The sequence below is a fragment of the Sesamum indicum genome, unplaced genomic scaffold, assembly GCF_000512975.1.
Source record: "Sesamum indicum cultivar Zhongzhi No. 13 unplaced genomic scaffold, S_indicum_v1.0 scaffold00445, whole genome shotgun sequence".
Classification (NCBI taxonomy): Eukaryota; Viridiplantae; Streptophyta; class Magnoliopsida; order Lamiales; family Pedaliaceae; genus Sesamum; species Sesamum indicum.
Genome location: NW_011628331.1, coordinates 1 through 13,159, shown reverse-complemented (window position 1 = coordinate 13,159; position 13,159 = coordinate 1). Strand labels below are relative to the sequence as shown.

The 13,159-nt window shown below is 31.8% G+C and overlaps 1 protein-coding gene across 9 annotated transcripts; it reads left to right on the top strand.

Moving 5' to 3' along the window:
* Positions 1-8,427: 8,427 nt before the first annotated feature.
* LOC105180241 (transcription factor bHLH49-like) lies at positions 8,428-12,582 on the top strand. Of its 9 annotated transcripts, XM_011103912.2 has the most exons (9): positions 8,628-8,853; positions 9,453-10,390; positions 10,517-10,744; positions 10,858-10,923; positions 11,002-11,070; positions 11,385-11,456; positions 11,556-11,753; positions 11,838-11,925; positions 12,008-12,580. In XM_011103912.2, the coding sequence occupies exons 2-9, from the start codon at positions 9,539-9,541 to the stop codon at positions 12,043-12,045; spliced, it is 1,611 nt and encodes a 536-aa protein (XP_011102214.1). In that variant the 5' UTR covers positions 8,628-8,853; positions 9,453-9,538; the 3' UTR covers positions 12,046-12,580. The 9 variants fall into 9 exon arrangements, with proteins under 9 accessions (XP_020547285.1, XP_011102214.1, XP_020547286.1 ...); XM_020691626.1 differs by lacking the exon at positions 8,628-8,853 and adding an exon at positions 8,428-8,503 and having other exon boundaries at positions 11,838-12,582; XM_020691627.1 differs by having other exon boundaries at positions 8,628-8,831; positions 9,472-10,390; positions 11,838-12,582.
* The last annotated feature ends 577 nt before the right edge of the window (positions 12,583-13,159 follow it).

Below are 13,159 nucleotides of genomic sequence, written 5' to 3'. Positions count from 1 at the left end.
ACGTGTGGTTTTGTCTAACACATAGATTCTTTCACTAATTAAATTCACGTATTCTGTTGATATTAGCAAAATAATTCGATAAAAATTCATATTAATTTACCCCAGATTGATTTACTCTATTTATTGCAAGACAAACAAATATTTTCTAACCAAACAACACTTATGAGGGTGAAGATGTATCTTTTCACATGTATTAGCACGTTTTAAAGATGTATAATGGTTGCTTGATCAAAAAAGAATTTTTCGATATGTAATAAATAAATAATAAAGTAATTGGGGGAATATACAATTTTTCATTCAATTTTTAATTAATTGATAGATTTATTTATCTGAAGAAAACAAATATAAGGGTACTATTTATAATTTTTTACACTATATAAAATTTTACGTGTAATTATATTCAACACTCAGAAAAAAAAGGCGTAATTATTCCTTTATATATATATATAGAGAGAGAGAGAGAGAGAGTAATGATCATGAAACAGGCTTTGATTTTATGTTAAAGAATTGTATAGAGATCTCGAATCCCCAACTCAAATTCCATGTTGCAACGAAGGGATTTGGTATTTTGCTTTGTTTTTTTTTTAAAAAAAGAAATAAAAATAAAAAATAAAACGCTTTCCCGAAAAGAAGAGCCAATGCCAACCAAGAACCAACTCTCTCACTCCCACATTATTTATGAATATTATTCTTTTACTTGTACAACACTAATCAACAAGGACCCAATAAATAAATCACAAAATCCCACGTGGCCACTCCCCATTGGCGGTGTTCTTGGCTTCTTCATATATTAATTTGACAAAAAATTAAAAAAAAAAGGCCCCTAAGGAATCTAATCAACTTTTCTTTATAAAGTGGAGGTGGGTTGGGTTGTTTTTATTTCATCGTCTTATTCTTTATACTATCTTCTTCTAGATTTTTGTCCATGGTTTCTTGTGCATGTAATCTACACATACGTAATTTTATTTTATACTTCTTTCTCATAGTATATATTGTATTTCCGATTAAATATTCAAAAATTTGATTCTAAATAGTAATGAACGAATTCTGAACATATTTCATTATTTTGTAGTACCCTTGTGAATATCTCGCTAATATAAAAAGTTTTTACTATGGAGAGGGTGTTTGGACAAGTTTATGGACTTTTACAACAGTTCATAAGATGCTATGCAGTGTTTTGTATATTTTTTAGGAAAAAATATCATAAGCTATAAAATAAGATGTTAGAAGTTTATAAACTCTTTTAAAAAAAATAAGGAATTCTCGACTTATTTCTAAGATTTGAATAAAAAAAAATTAAAGTAATTATAAGTTTGTCATTGCTAATATTTTATAAGCCCCATAATATAACTTATTTTATCAAAATACTTCATTAATTTATTTTTAAAACAAGATTTAACATTTATAAGCTTTAAAAGTATCTTATAAATATATATATATATATATTTAAATTTACAAAAAAAGTGCAATTCATTAAACAAATTTTCAGCTTTTTAAAGTCAAAAACTGGTTTTGACCAATTACCAAACAGACTAATTCTGACCACAACGAATTTTACTCCATGAACCATTTGGGATATATGGTCGATTTTCAATTACACTGGTCGAGCCAATTCTGAAAACTATGGCTTCTTGTGAGGAATATCACTCTAGAAAGTTTTTGGTTATCCTGAACTAATTGAAAGACATCTTACTTTATTCAACAGTGCCCTATTCATACGTTTAGCTACACCATTTTGCTGAGGGGTGTAAGAGGTGGTTTTATGTCTTTTTATTCCATATTTATCACATAGTTCAGAAAATTATTTATTGCAAAACTCAAGTTCATTATCTGTTCTTAAAGCCTTAAGCTTTTTACCAGTTTGATTTTCAACAAAGTTTTTTCAATTTTGAAACTTTTCAAAAACCTCTGATTTTTGTTTCATAAGAAACACATACTTTTCTGAAAAAATTATCTATAATTGAAAGAAAATATTTATTACCACCATGTGTTTCAATATTAGCAGGACCCCATACATCTGCATGCACATAATCCAAAATGCAGTTTGAAGTAGTAGGAGTTGGGTAAGAGGAGGAAGGAAAATGCACCTTGTGTTGTTTTCCTAAAATGCAGTCATCACAGAAGTTTAAAGCAGAAGGTTTTTCATGTAGAAAATCATTTTTATTCAATATCTCAAGTCTTTTAAAACTAATATGACCTAGTATGCCATAGGTCAGACTTGTTTTTCGTGGAAACATTTCCAAAAAAAGAATCATATTTAACTGTGGATAAATTCAAATTTTTCCTTTTTACAGCTTTAAAAATGGTTAATGAACCCTTGGATATTTTCATGACCCCCTTACCCCATTTCCCTTCCAACCCTTCTTCCTCTAGGGCTGAACATGATATCAAATTATGAGCAAGGTCTAGGACATATCTAATATTTTTTCGGGTAATTTTTGAACCATTTTCAAAAGTAAGACATACATCACCATAGCCAAGAACATGACATAATTTATGATGAGCCATTGACACTGATCCTAATTTTTCAGGTTGAAAATTCATCAAAATTTCTTTGTAAGGAGTCATATGAAAGGTATAGCCGGAATCAACAAGCCATTCAAATTTATTCAAAGAGTTCTCAACAAAATTAATATCAGAAACCATATACACTTCATCTGAAGTTTCTTCAGTAACATTAGCATAATCATTGTGAGAATTCTTTTTGGGTTTCTGACAATCTTTTATAAAATGACCTCTACCCCCACAATTATAACACCTAAAGTTCTTTTTAGTGTTTTTATCATCATTCGTTTTATTATTGTTGTTATTACGATATTTAGTCCTAGAAGGACTTCTACCCCTGCTTCTACTACGACTCTTACTATGTTTTTTGAATTTAAAATTATTGTTATTATTTCTAGATTTAGATCTACCTCTTACAAAATTCACTTCATTATTACTGGAACTAGAAACATTTGATTTCAAATCTATTTCTTTGCTTTTTAAACCACTAATTTCAGTTTCTAAACTCACATTATCTCTACCATTAATTGTTGCTTTAACATCACCATAGGATTCTGGAATAGCATTTAACAGAACTATAGGTGTATAATCATCAATATTTTTATCTCCAGTAAGTTTAATATCTTGAATTAACTTAGTAAAATCATCAAGATTTTCTTCAATATTTTTAGAAAGATCAAGCTTATATCTAAAGAATTTTTTCAAAAGAAATAATTTACTAGGAAGTGATTTTTCAGTAAAAAGTTCCTCCAATTTATTCCAAAGATCTTTTGCAGTATTTTGGTTTCCAACTTTTCGAATCACAGAATCAGACAAATTCAAAATGATAGAAGAATAAGCATACTCATCATTTTCAAGCCATTTTTCTTTAGATATATTTTCAGAATATTTTCCATCTATAGCTTTAAATATTTTTTGTTGTATTAAAATGCCTTTAATCTTTTGTTGCCAGATAGAAAAATCAGATTTACTATCAAAGTGTTGCAAGTTATAACTAGCCATTATCAATAGATAACAGAAAATCAACAGATCACATAATATCAACAAGTGGCAGAAAATAAAACAGAGGAGTAAAAACAGATATAACTGGGACCTTGACTGTCCCTCAAGCCAGATACTCGACGGCTTCTAGAGTCCGACCAGGTGAGGACAACAGTAAAGGATTGGGGTACTGTGACTGTGAAAAAAATAAAGGAGTTAGGGTTAGAAAGATATTACCGTTTGTGGCGTTTTTAGAGCCAGAGACTCAACCTAGGGCTCTGATACCACTGTGAGGAATAGATCGTTCTCCAGCAATAGTACAATACAAAAAATTAACATAAACTTTACAAATTATTACAAGCCTTTCTATAACATATTACAATGATCCTATAAATAAAAAATAAGGATACAATAACCAAATCAGGAAACTGTAAAAGAAGAGAGGAAGGGGACATAGAACAGTTTCAGATAATGGCTCAGAAGCCAAAGACCCAAAGCCTACAGAGGCCAAATGCCACAACCTTTCTTACGGTTGTTCGAATCACACAAAAGCCACTAAGGCTTTCAGACCACAAAGGTTCCACAGAAATCCACCAAGGAATCACCACAAAGGCTTTAAACAAGAACCACAAAGGTTTTGCCACAGAGGTTTTAGAGTACTTCAGAGAAGGGAGGAAGAAAACAGAGGTATGAACTTAGTGTGTTAACCATGAACCAACACGAACCAGCCATTTAAAGAGGCTGGCAATTAATGGTCCATTAACAATCATTTCTGGAGAAGTGAAGAGCACAGAAGACAAAGGGGTTGGGGAGGACCCAAAGGGTCGTCTGGGAAGAGGAAGGAAAGCAGACGGCGAATTAGGGGTGAGGGGAAATTATGGTTAAGAAATGAGTGAAAGGGGTTAAATATAAAGCAATCGGGTCAAACCTTTCATGGGCCGGGTTGGTGGATAAGTGGGACAATGGGCCTAAGTGGATTCGGCCTTCCAGTAAGAAAGGCCCAGCCAATGGTTTGGGCCATATTTCTTTACACTTCTATTAGTCCAATCAAATTTTTACGAGTAGGGCTTCCAGTATAACATAATCGAACAGATCCAAAGTGCACTATTTCAAGTAAAAAAAGTTCAAATAGCTAATACCACCCTATTATATTTATTAATATATTTTTAAAAATGATATTGCATAGCAATATATATATATATATATATGTATTAATCTAAGTATATAAAACGAAAAGTGGGAGGTTTATTAGTTTTTTTTTTTCTTTTCTTTTCTGAACTTTACTTTTTCTCTCTCTTTTTTAAAAAAGAAAAAAAGAAATTAAAGGGGTTTCTTAGTAAACCCAACCAATACAAATTTATTACGCTTAGCAAATATTCCAGACAAATGCATGGGTCTAGTCCTACGTTTGTGTCAGGTTACGTGAAATTCTGAGAACGTTCTAAATTTAGTTGTTTTGCTTCCATGATTCTACGACTTAGGTCTTTGAGCAATGCAAGTCCCGAGGCCAACTAATTATGACATCCCAGATAAACAACCTCCCACGGATTTTAATTTCTTTTCTAGATATTGGCCGTCATCAAATTTTAATCAACACTATCCTTACATTTGGATTTGTATTTTAAAGTAATTTAAAATATTTTAAAATAAATAGTATAGGTTTGATGTTGCAATTTGGGAGACAAAAATCACTGTTAATTATCAAATTATATATTTTTTATATATAAATATTTTATGTTTAATATTGTATTTTTGGAAGACTAATATTACTATTTATTGTCAAATTATGTCTGTTTTATATTATATAAATATAAATATATATATATTATATATAGAAAGTTGAAAAATAAAAAAATTAAATATAAATATATATATATATATTATATAGAAAGTTGAAAAACAAAAAAAACCATAAATAAAATGTAAAAACACAAAAACAAACATTGAGCGTATTTTATCTTGTAGAAAAGTACAAAAACATAAATCCAAACAATGCCTATGTTTTCCGCATTTTAAATTACTAATCAAGCTCTTAATATTAATCTTTCATTAGATAAGATTTAAAATTCGAGTTCCATAATCCATTCATTTACTTCACCATTTACTTCTAGATTTATACTTAACATAAACAACCCTTCTTTTTTGGATAATTGCACACACACTTACTCGAAATGACAACACCATTTATACAAAAATCACTCCAATGACAACTCCATTTATATAAAAATCACCACTTTTATTTGAAAAAATACACATACACTCTTTAAAAACATAAACAGACTCAACACATTACACAAACTACCTATTTATTTATCGGGTCATTGATAGTTTCTATAATTATATAAAAAACACGAGTAATTTATATAACTATACTATAAATGAAAAATATAAATATAATTAATCCTTTTGATTAATAACACTTGGTAAATGATTCGATTTGAGTCTTTAGAATTAGTTCCATAGCTCCAATATCACTCTTGGGAAAGTAAATGTACTGTCTGTTGTTATGAGAGGCAGAGGAATGAGAGCCCTTGACTTGAACCTTAAGACTGTACAACATCATAAATCTGACACAGGAATCTCTAACACATTGGTCCCATGATTCTTTCCCTGATTTTTCTCTTTTTTTTTAGAATTAGTTTCATAACTCCTTTTTTTTTTTCTTCTTCTTGAATTGGTGAACTACAATTTAATGTAAAATTAATTGGGTATAGGGTTAAGATTTCAAAATGTTAAAAGAGAGTTTTGCATTATTGACACCACAGTTCATGTGTGTATATATTTAAATTTTTATTACTAAATGAATGAAAGATGAGGAAAATAAAATAATTAATTGATTAAAATTGATAAAAATAAATTAATTTTAAGTATATATGAATAAAAGTTTATTGACAAATCGAACTAATTAATTAAAATAAGGATAAATTACAGTCACTTCCCTTAATAATAATTTTTACCTCGCCGTCTAAAAACTATATAATTATTTTTATTTGAAGGGTATTTATAATTTTTTAAATAATAATAAATTATTCATAATTATATCAAATATCAAGTGAGATAACTTTAATATACTCTTAAAAGAAGTTATTTTTTGTGGAAAGAACTACTTTGATTGGGAGCGAATTCATATTTTATCATGGTATGTAGTTATTCTAAAAAGCTAAAAATTTAATTAATATACATCAATTTTATAAACTCCAAATTTTATGAGATATATAAAACTGTGGAAATTAGTTTGATAAATTAAATTAGTTTAATTGATTGAGGGCTATTTGTACGTTATATTACTCCCATATAACATTCTATATATTACGTAAATTTCAAATGATATTAATCAAGTTTTATTATAGCCCATTAATCTTCAAATTTTAAAAATCACATATATGAATTATAAAATAATAAATACATATCCTATCATTATTATTATTACTTTTATTTATTTTCTTTTGTTAATTTTCAAATTTAAAAAATCACATATATGAATTATAAAATAATAAATACATATCCTATCATTATTATTATTACTTTTATTATCTTCTTTTGTCCTCATGATTCGATACACTTATTAAATGTACCAGTAATTAAATAACGATCATATATCTTATGTTTTTTTTTGAAATAAAAAGTATATCGCAATTATCTATATACCAACTGATTAAATTATACTTCGACTAGCTTCATAATCAACTCTTCATGTCCATCCTTTTAAATATAATTATAAATTATATATATTGATATTAATATTTTTACTTATAAACATTACATTTGAATAAATTAAATATCTATACATAAAAAAAAATACTATAATATTTATCGAAAATGGACGGACCACAAGATGTATTTTCACCCAGATATTTGGGCAAAGTGCATGGGGCATATAAGCTAGGCAAGTTATCAAAAAATAGGTAGGCTAGTAGCTCTAGAAGCAGGCCAAGTGGCCATGAAATGTGTGAAAACAAGCTACGTATAAGCTAGGCCTCTTGACCAAACAAACCCTATAAAAAGATTATAAGCTCAGCTTCCAAGGTGTAATCAAGGACATTGTCTAAACACACATATATATATAAAGAAAATAAAAGAGATAGTAAATCTAAGGAGTAAGAGTTGGCATTGTCAGTTGCTAGCTCAAGCCAGTCATATCTTTATTATTATTTTATATTATTTGTATTAAAATAAAATGAACAGTACTCAGAATGTATACAAACAAAAGTAAAGTTAAAATACATAAAGCTGTAAAACTAAAATACATGCCTTAAGGTACAAATCATGAGCCTTACAAGGTAAGTTTGGATAACATTATTTTGGTAAAATTTTTAAATTATTTGGAAACCAGTAAAGAGGAGATTTAAATTAAGTATATGTAGCTCTCTACCAATTTTTATAAATTTTTGATAAAATTGTAAATAGTTGTGTTTTCAAAATTAATAATTTTATTTTTTTTATTTTTAATTTTATTTTCAAACGCTCTCAAATTTTACTATTATATAACGCTATACTACTTTCTCAATAATTTATTTTCATTATAAAAATAGAAGTTATTGCAAACATTCTTGTAATAATGTTGGAGTTCAATTTTTTTTTAAGTAAATAAAAGATGGTTAGATAAATATTTATTTTGCATTTGTTTGTCATTTGGATGGAAAAACAGTGGAACATAATTTGTTTTAATAATATATATATATATATATTGTGATTTCTGCAAATATAGATTTTGAATGTTTAAAAAGCAACCCGTATAAGAAAATGACGAAGTCAACTTGGACATTCATTCAAAATTTCAATTTTCAAACACCACTTGTGTGGTTGTGCAAGATTTCCTGATTTTCTTTTACCGTATGTATGTATGTAACTTTCTTGAAAATGGGTAATTTGTAAGAAGAGGCATAATAAAGAATAAAAGTAATAATTAACAGTGTATCATCATCATCACTGTAATGGTTTAAGAATTTTTAACAAGTAGCAGTGGCGGTGGTTACTGGTTAATGATCAAGAGCTCTCTTTTTGATGCAAGGCGTGGGTATAAATGCAGCATCTTTCCTAATAAGCTTTCCTTTTTCACTTGCCTAAAATGACCCATTTATTTCTTGTTTCTTTCTCCATCTCATTTACTCTCTCTCTCTCTGCTCTCTTCTCCACTCCATCTCATTTACTCTCTCTCTCTGTGCTCCCTGATCTTGTTTTTCCTCTCTCCCTCTCTCTCTCTTCTTTTATTGTTTGCTTGAATAGCTGAGTTTCACAGTACAGTACATAACAGCCTCAACTTTGAACAATAATAAGGTCCCAGAAATTCAAAACCTTTTTTTTTTCTTGATGGGCTGTTGAAAACAGTACAGAAGTTCTTAAAGGTAGCCCACAATCTGAAAAATGGTATCTTTTTATGCCTTTCCTTCTGTTTCTTCAGAGTACTTACTGGAATCCTTTCTTTCCCTCACAGACCATAGGGTTTTGTTCTTGAATGAGTGTGTGAGTGGCATTTATGATGCTGAAATAATGTTTCTGCTTCTATTGACTGGGGTCTGACCGCTTTCTTGAGGTCTTTATTGGACTGGGGGTGTGTTTTTTTCTGGCATTAATGGCCTTTTGGTGCTTTAATTTCAGTGGAGTGCTTTGGAAATAGTTGTAGCAGTAGTGTTGTGGTGGCATTTCGTTACATGTTTTTGGTGTTCTGCGTGCTGTTTCTCTACAATTAATGAACAGTGAAATTGGAGTGAGTTATTAATTTCACCTGTTCAGCTGTTTCTGAAAGAGTTCTTTTTAATATTTGAGCTTATTTGTCTAAGAAAATTGTAGCTGACTCCTTCTAAAGTTTGTCTCTTGTGGTTGAATTCCTACTTGTTTCAGCTAGTGAATGATAGTATCATATCTTGCATATTGTTGTTCTGAATTTTGTAGTTGTTGATTCATATCAAAGGAGAGTGAAAACCTTCTTGTGGGGTGGTTGATTGGCTTATTTGCTTGTTGCTCAGGGTGTTTCTTGATTCTTAGAAGGATTGCTTGGAGTTGTAATTAGTACACTGGCTGGCTGTTTTTCGAGCTCTTGTATGAGAAAAAGATGGATATGGCTGGAAAGGATAGTAATATTGAGCCACGGAAGGGGAATGACGAACTTGTAAACTATCATGGACCGAATATGACTTCAGACTGGCAAGTTAATGGAAATCACCTAACGAATTCGACCATTGAAATGATTTCAATGGGCAGCTCAATTGGGGAGTCCTCTGCTCGTCCCTCTGCCCATTTTTGCCCTCCAGCTTGGGACCAGCCTAGCAATGGACGAAGTTTAGGCTACTCTGATGTGAATGTCCGAAACGATGCTAGTACTTCAAGTAGCCATGGCCCTGTTAGAGCTGACATGGGTTGGACATCAAATTCAATGTTGAGAGGGGGTATGTTTCTACCAACTGTCCCTGGGCTGCTTCCTCAGAACTTACCTCACTTTCCAGCTGATTCGGCTTTCATTGAAAGAGCAGCAAGGTTTTCATGCTTCAGTGGAGGGAATTTTGGTGGAGTGATGAATCCTTTTGGTGCGCCTGGCCCGATAAATCCTTATTCACGGGGCTTGGGACCGATGCAAGGGCCGGATGAGATTTTTGGAGGAAATGGATTGAGACCGCTGCCTGGAATGCAGAGCCAAGGACATGAAACGGACGTGACTGAAGTTAGCAAAGAGGCTTCACTACCTGGGAGGAAGCCTGGAAATGAAGGGAGCCCGTCCAAGAATGAGAAGAAAAGTGAAAGTTTATTGCACTCTCATGATGAAGCAAAACATGGAGTTGGTGTGTCAGGTAATGAGTCAGATGAGGCGGAATTTAGTGGCCGTGGTGGCCAAGAGGAGTTGAATGGGCCAGCTGTGGAGTCTTCTGGTAAAGGGCTCGGCTCTAAGAGGAGGAAGAGAGTCGGACAGGTTCGACATTGTTCAATCATCTGTCAATTTGACGGATCCCGATAATTTTATTTAGTGTTAGTTACTTCCATAGTACAAAAACATAGTCATTCTTTCGTAATTGACTCAATTGTCTTGCCGTTCCAGGATACTGAACATGATGAAAATAATGAAGCCCCACGGCCATCTATTGATATGGCGAAAGGAATGGCGGAAACTAAAGAAAAGGGTGATCGAAACCCAACTTCAATCAGTAAGCCTGGTGGCAAGCATGGTAAGCAGAGTTCTCAAGGCTCAGATCCACCCAAGGAAGAATACATACACGTTAGAGCACGAAGAGGTCAGGCTACAAACAGCCATAGTCTTGCTGAAAGGGTAATACTCTTGTGAACGTTTCTTCCCAGGAAGATCATTCTTAACGTTGTCAAAATATAGCGCATTGAGCGTCAATTCATTTCTTGAATTTGAATTATTCATTGATAATGTAGGTGAGAAGGGAGAAGATTAGTGAAAGGATGAAATTCCTTCAGGATCTTGTGCCTGGTTGCAGCAAGGTATGTAGTGTTAATTTAGGGTCCTTATTAGCTAGGACGGCAAGGTGTAATTGACCCCAGATATCTTTTTCTCATCAGGTCACTGGAAAAGCTGTTATGCTTGATGAAATCATCAATTATGTGCAATCACTACAGCGGCAAGTTGAGGTATTGATAAGTACTCCCAGTTCTTCTGTTGTTATTCAACTTTCATGCTACCTGGATGAGTTTTTTTGCATATTACGTCGTTCTTCAACGGTGAGACCTTCTGTCAGGATTTATCACATAAGAAAGGAAGTAGTACTAATTTTCCAGGAGGGCATTCTGTTATATGTGATTTTCATGAGTGCAAGGGTCTCTTGAATTCGTTGATATACAGTTTAGTCATTTATTCTATTTTTTAGCCTACAATTCTGATCCTTTTTCTGCTTCCATTCAAGTAAAAAGATCGTTAATATAAGTGCATTTCTACTCTGTTTCAGTTCCTGTCAATGAAGCTCGCAACAGTGAATCCTCGGCTGGACTTCAATATCGAAGGATTTCTAGCTAAAGATGTAAGAATATGCCTCACCCTTCACGACCAGCATGATTATCAACCAATAATATAATTCCAATTCCGTGTTTTTCTAATATAATTAACTAAATGACCACAGATCCTACAATCTAGAGCTGGTATGTCATCTTCACTTGCTTTTCCACCCGATATGACTCTTTGCACCACTCCACTTCATCCATCGCAGCCTGGACTGATCCAGGCAGGTCTTCTCAGCAACTCTTCTGAAACTCTACGAAGGCCTATAAGTCTCCAATCCCCCGCTATCAGTGGAGGGTTCAAAGAACCTACATCTCAAGTAAGTTTCATCAATTTATAGTATTCTTTCTATCGGATATATGGTATAAAATTCTTGACTCTATTTGTCGCGAATCATATGCAGGGACCCAATGTATGGGAAGATGAACTTCACAATGTCGTTCACATGGGATTCAACTCATCTGCTCCTCTAAATACCCAAGATTTAAGTGGTATATCAGATACCGTCGCATCCAACTTTATTTGCTCTCAGAAGTTCTTAAGCTGAGTGCAGTTTCCTTACTGTTTTCCCAGGTTCTCTACCACCAGGCCATATGAAAGCTGAACCCTGATTTCCTCTGTTTTCCTATCATCGTTCGTAGCTCCTTCCATGCCATCGTTGAAAGTCCATATTGTGGGATAACAAATCAAGTTATGTACATTCCTTGTGTCAGCCCGGACAAAGATTCGAGTTTACCTATTCCTTATCCAAGAGCTTAACCCCTGCCTGGCATTCCAACTCTTGCACATATTACAGTGAAGTCTGGGGGCCAAATACGTAGCACTGGGAGCAACAACTGTTACCCTGCAAGTCCATAGGAGTCCACCATGCTGATAACTTTGGTCCAGAATCGAGCAGCAGCTGACATATTGATTGAAGGAGAGGGGGAACGACATCGGTCCAAAGTATAAATTTCAGTAGTAGATGAGAGAAGATGGAGGTTTATGTTGCATTCTTGATTTAATGTAGGGAGATCACCTATTATTCTTATTCAATCTTATGGCAAATGCTTCTGAAGAACTTTGTGCATGCAGAGAAATGGGCAGAAGTTCTATTATAGATATTCTTGTGGTTTATAGCCTTTGATGCGGCTGTCAATTTCTCCTACTCAACTACCTCTTTCTGTTCTTGTATAGTGTTTCACCAATTTTAAAATAAGCAAAATCTTTAATTAATTAACAAGAATTCCTGTTTTTTATAGGTTGAGTTGGTATTTCCAAAATTTATTAAAATATAGGGTGAATTACATCGAGTATCATTGGAATTAGAATTAAATATAAAAATATTATTTTTTTTTAAATTATAAGTACATTTTTTAACTTATAATTTGTAATTATAAGTGTATTTTTTATTTATTGACAGAAAAAATACACAAATGCCCTCCATTTAAAATTAACATTCCATCTCAAAGTGTATCTGTAATTTTTTAAATATAATAATTTTGTATAGTTGAATTTAATATTAAGGAATGTCAATGTATTTTATTATAAATATATTTTTACTTTAAAACAAAAATCAAATATAAAAATAAAAAAACTGAAAATAATAAAATAACCTAAATAAAAATAAGGAAAAATTATATCACTCTTTTATGAAGTTTGGTGATATTATATATAAATTCTACGTGGTTTGAAAAATTACATTTAGTACTCTTAATATTTATTTTCGTCTAATAAATAAATTTT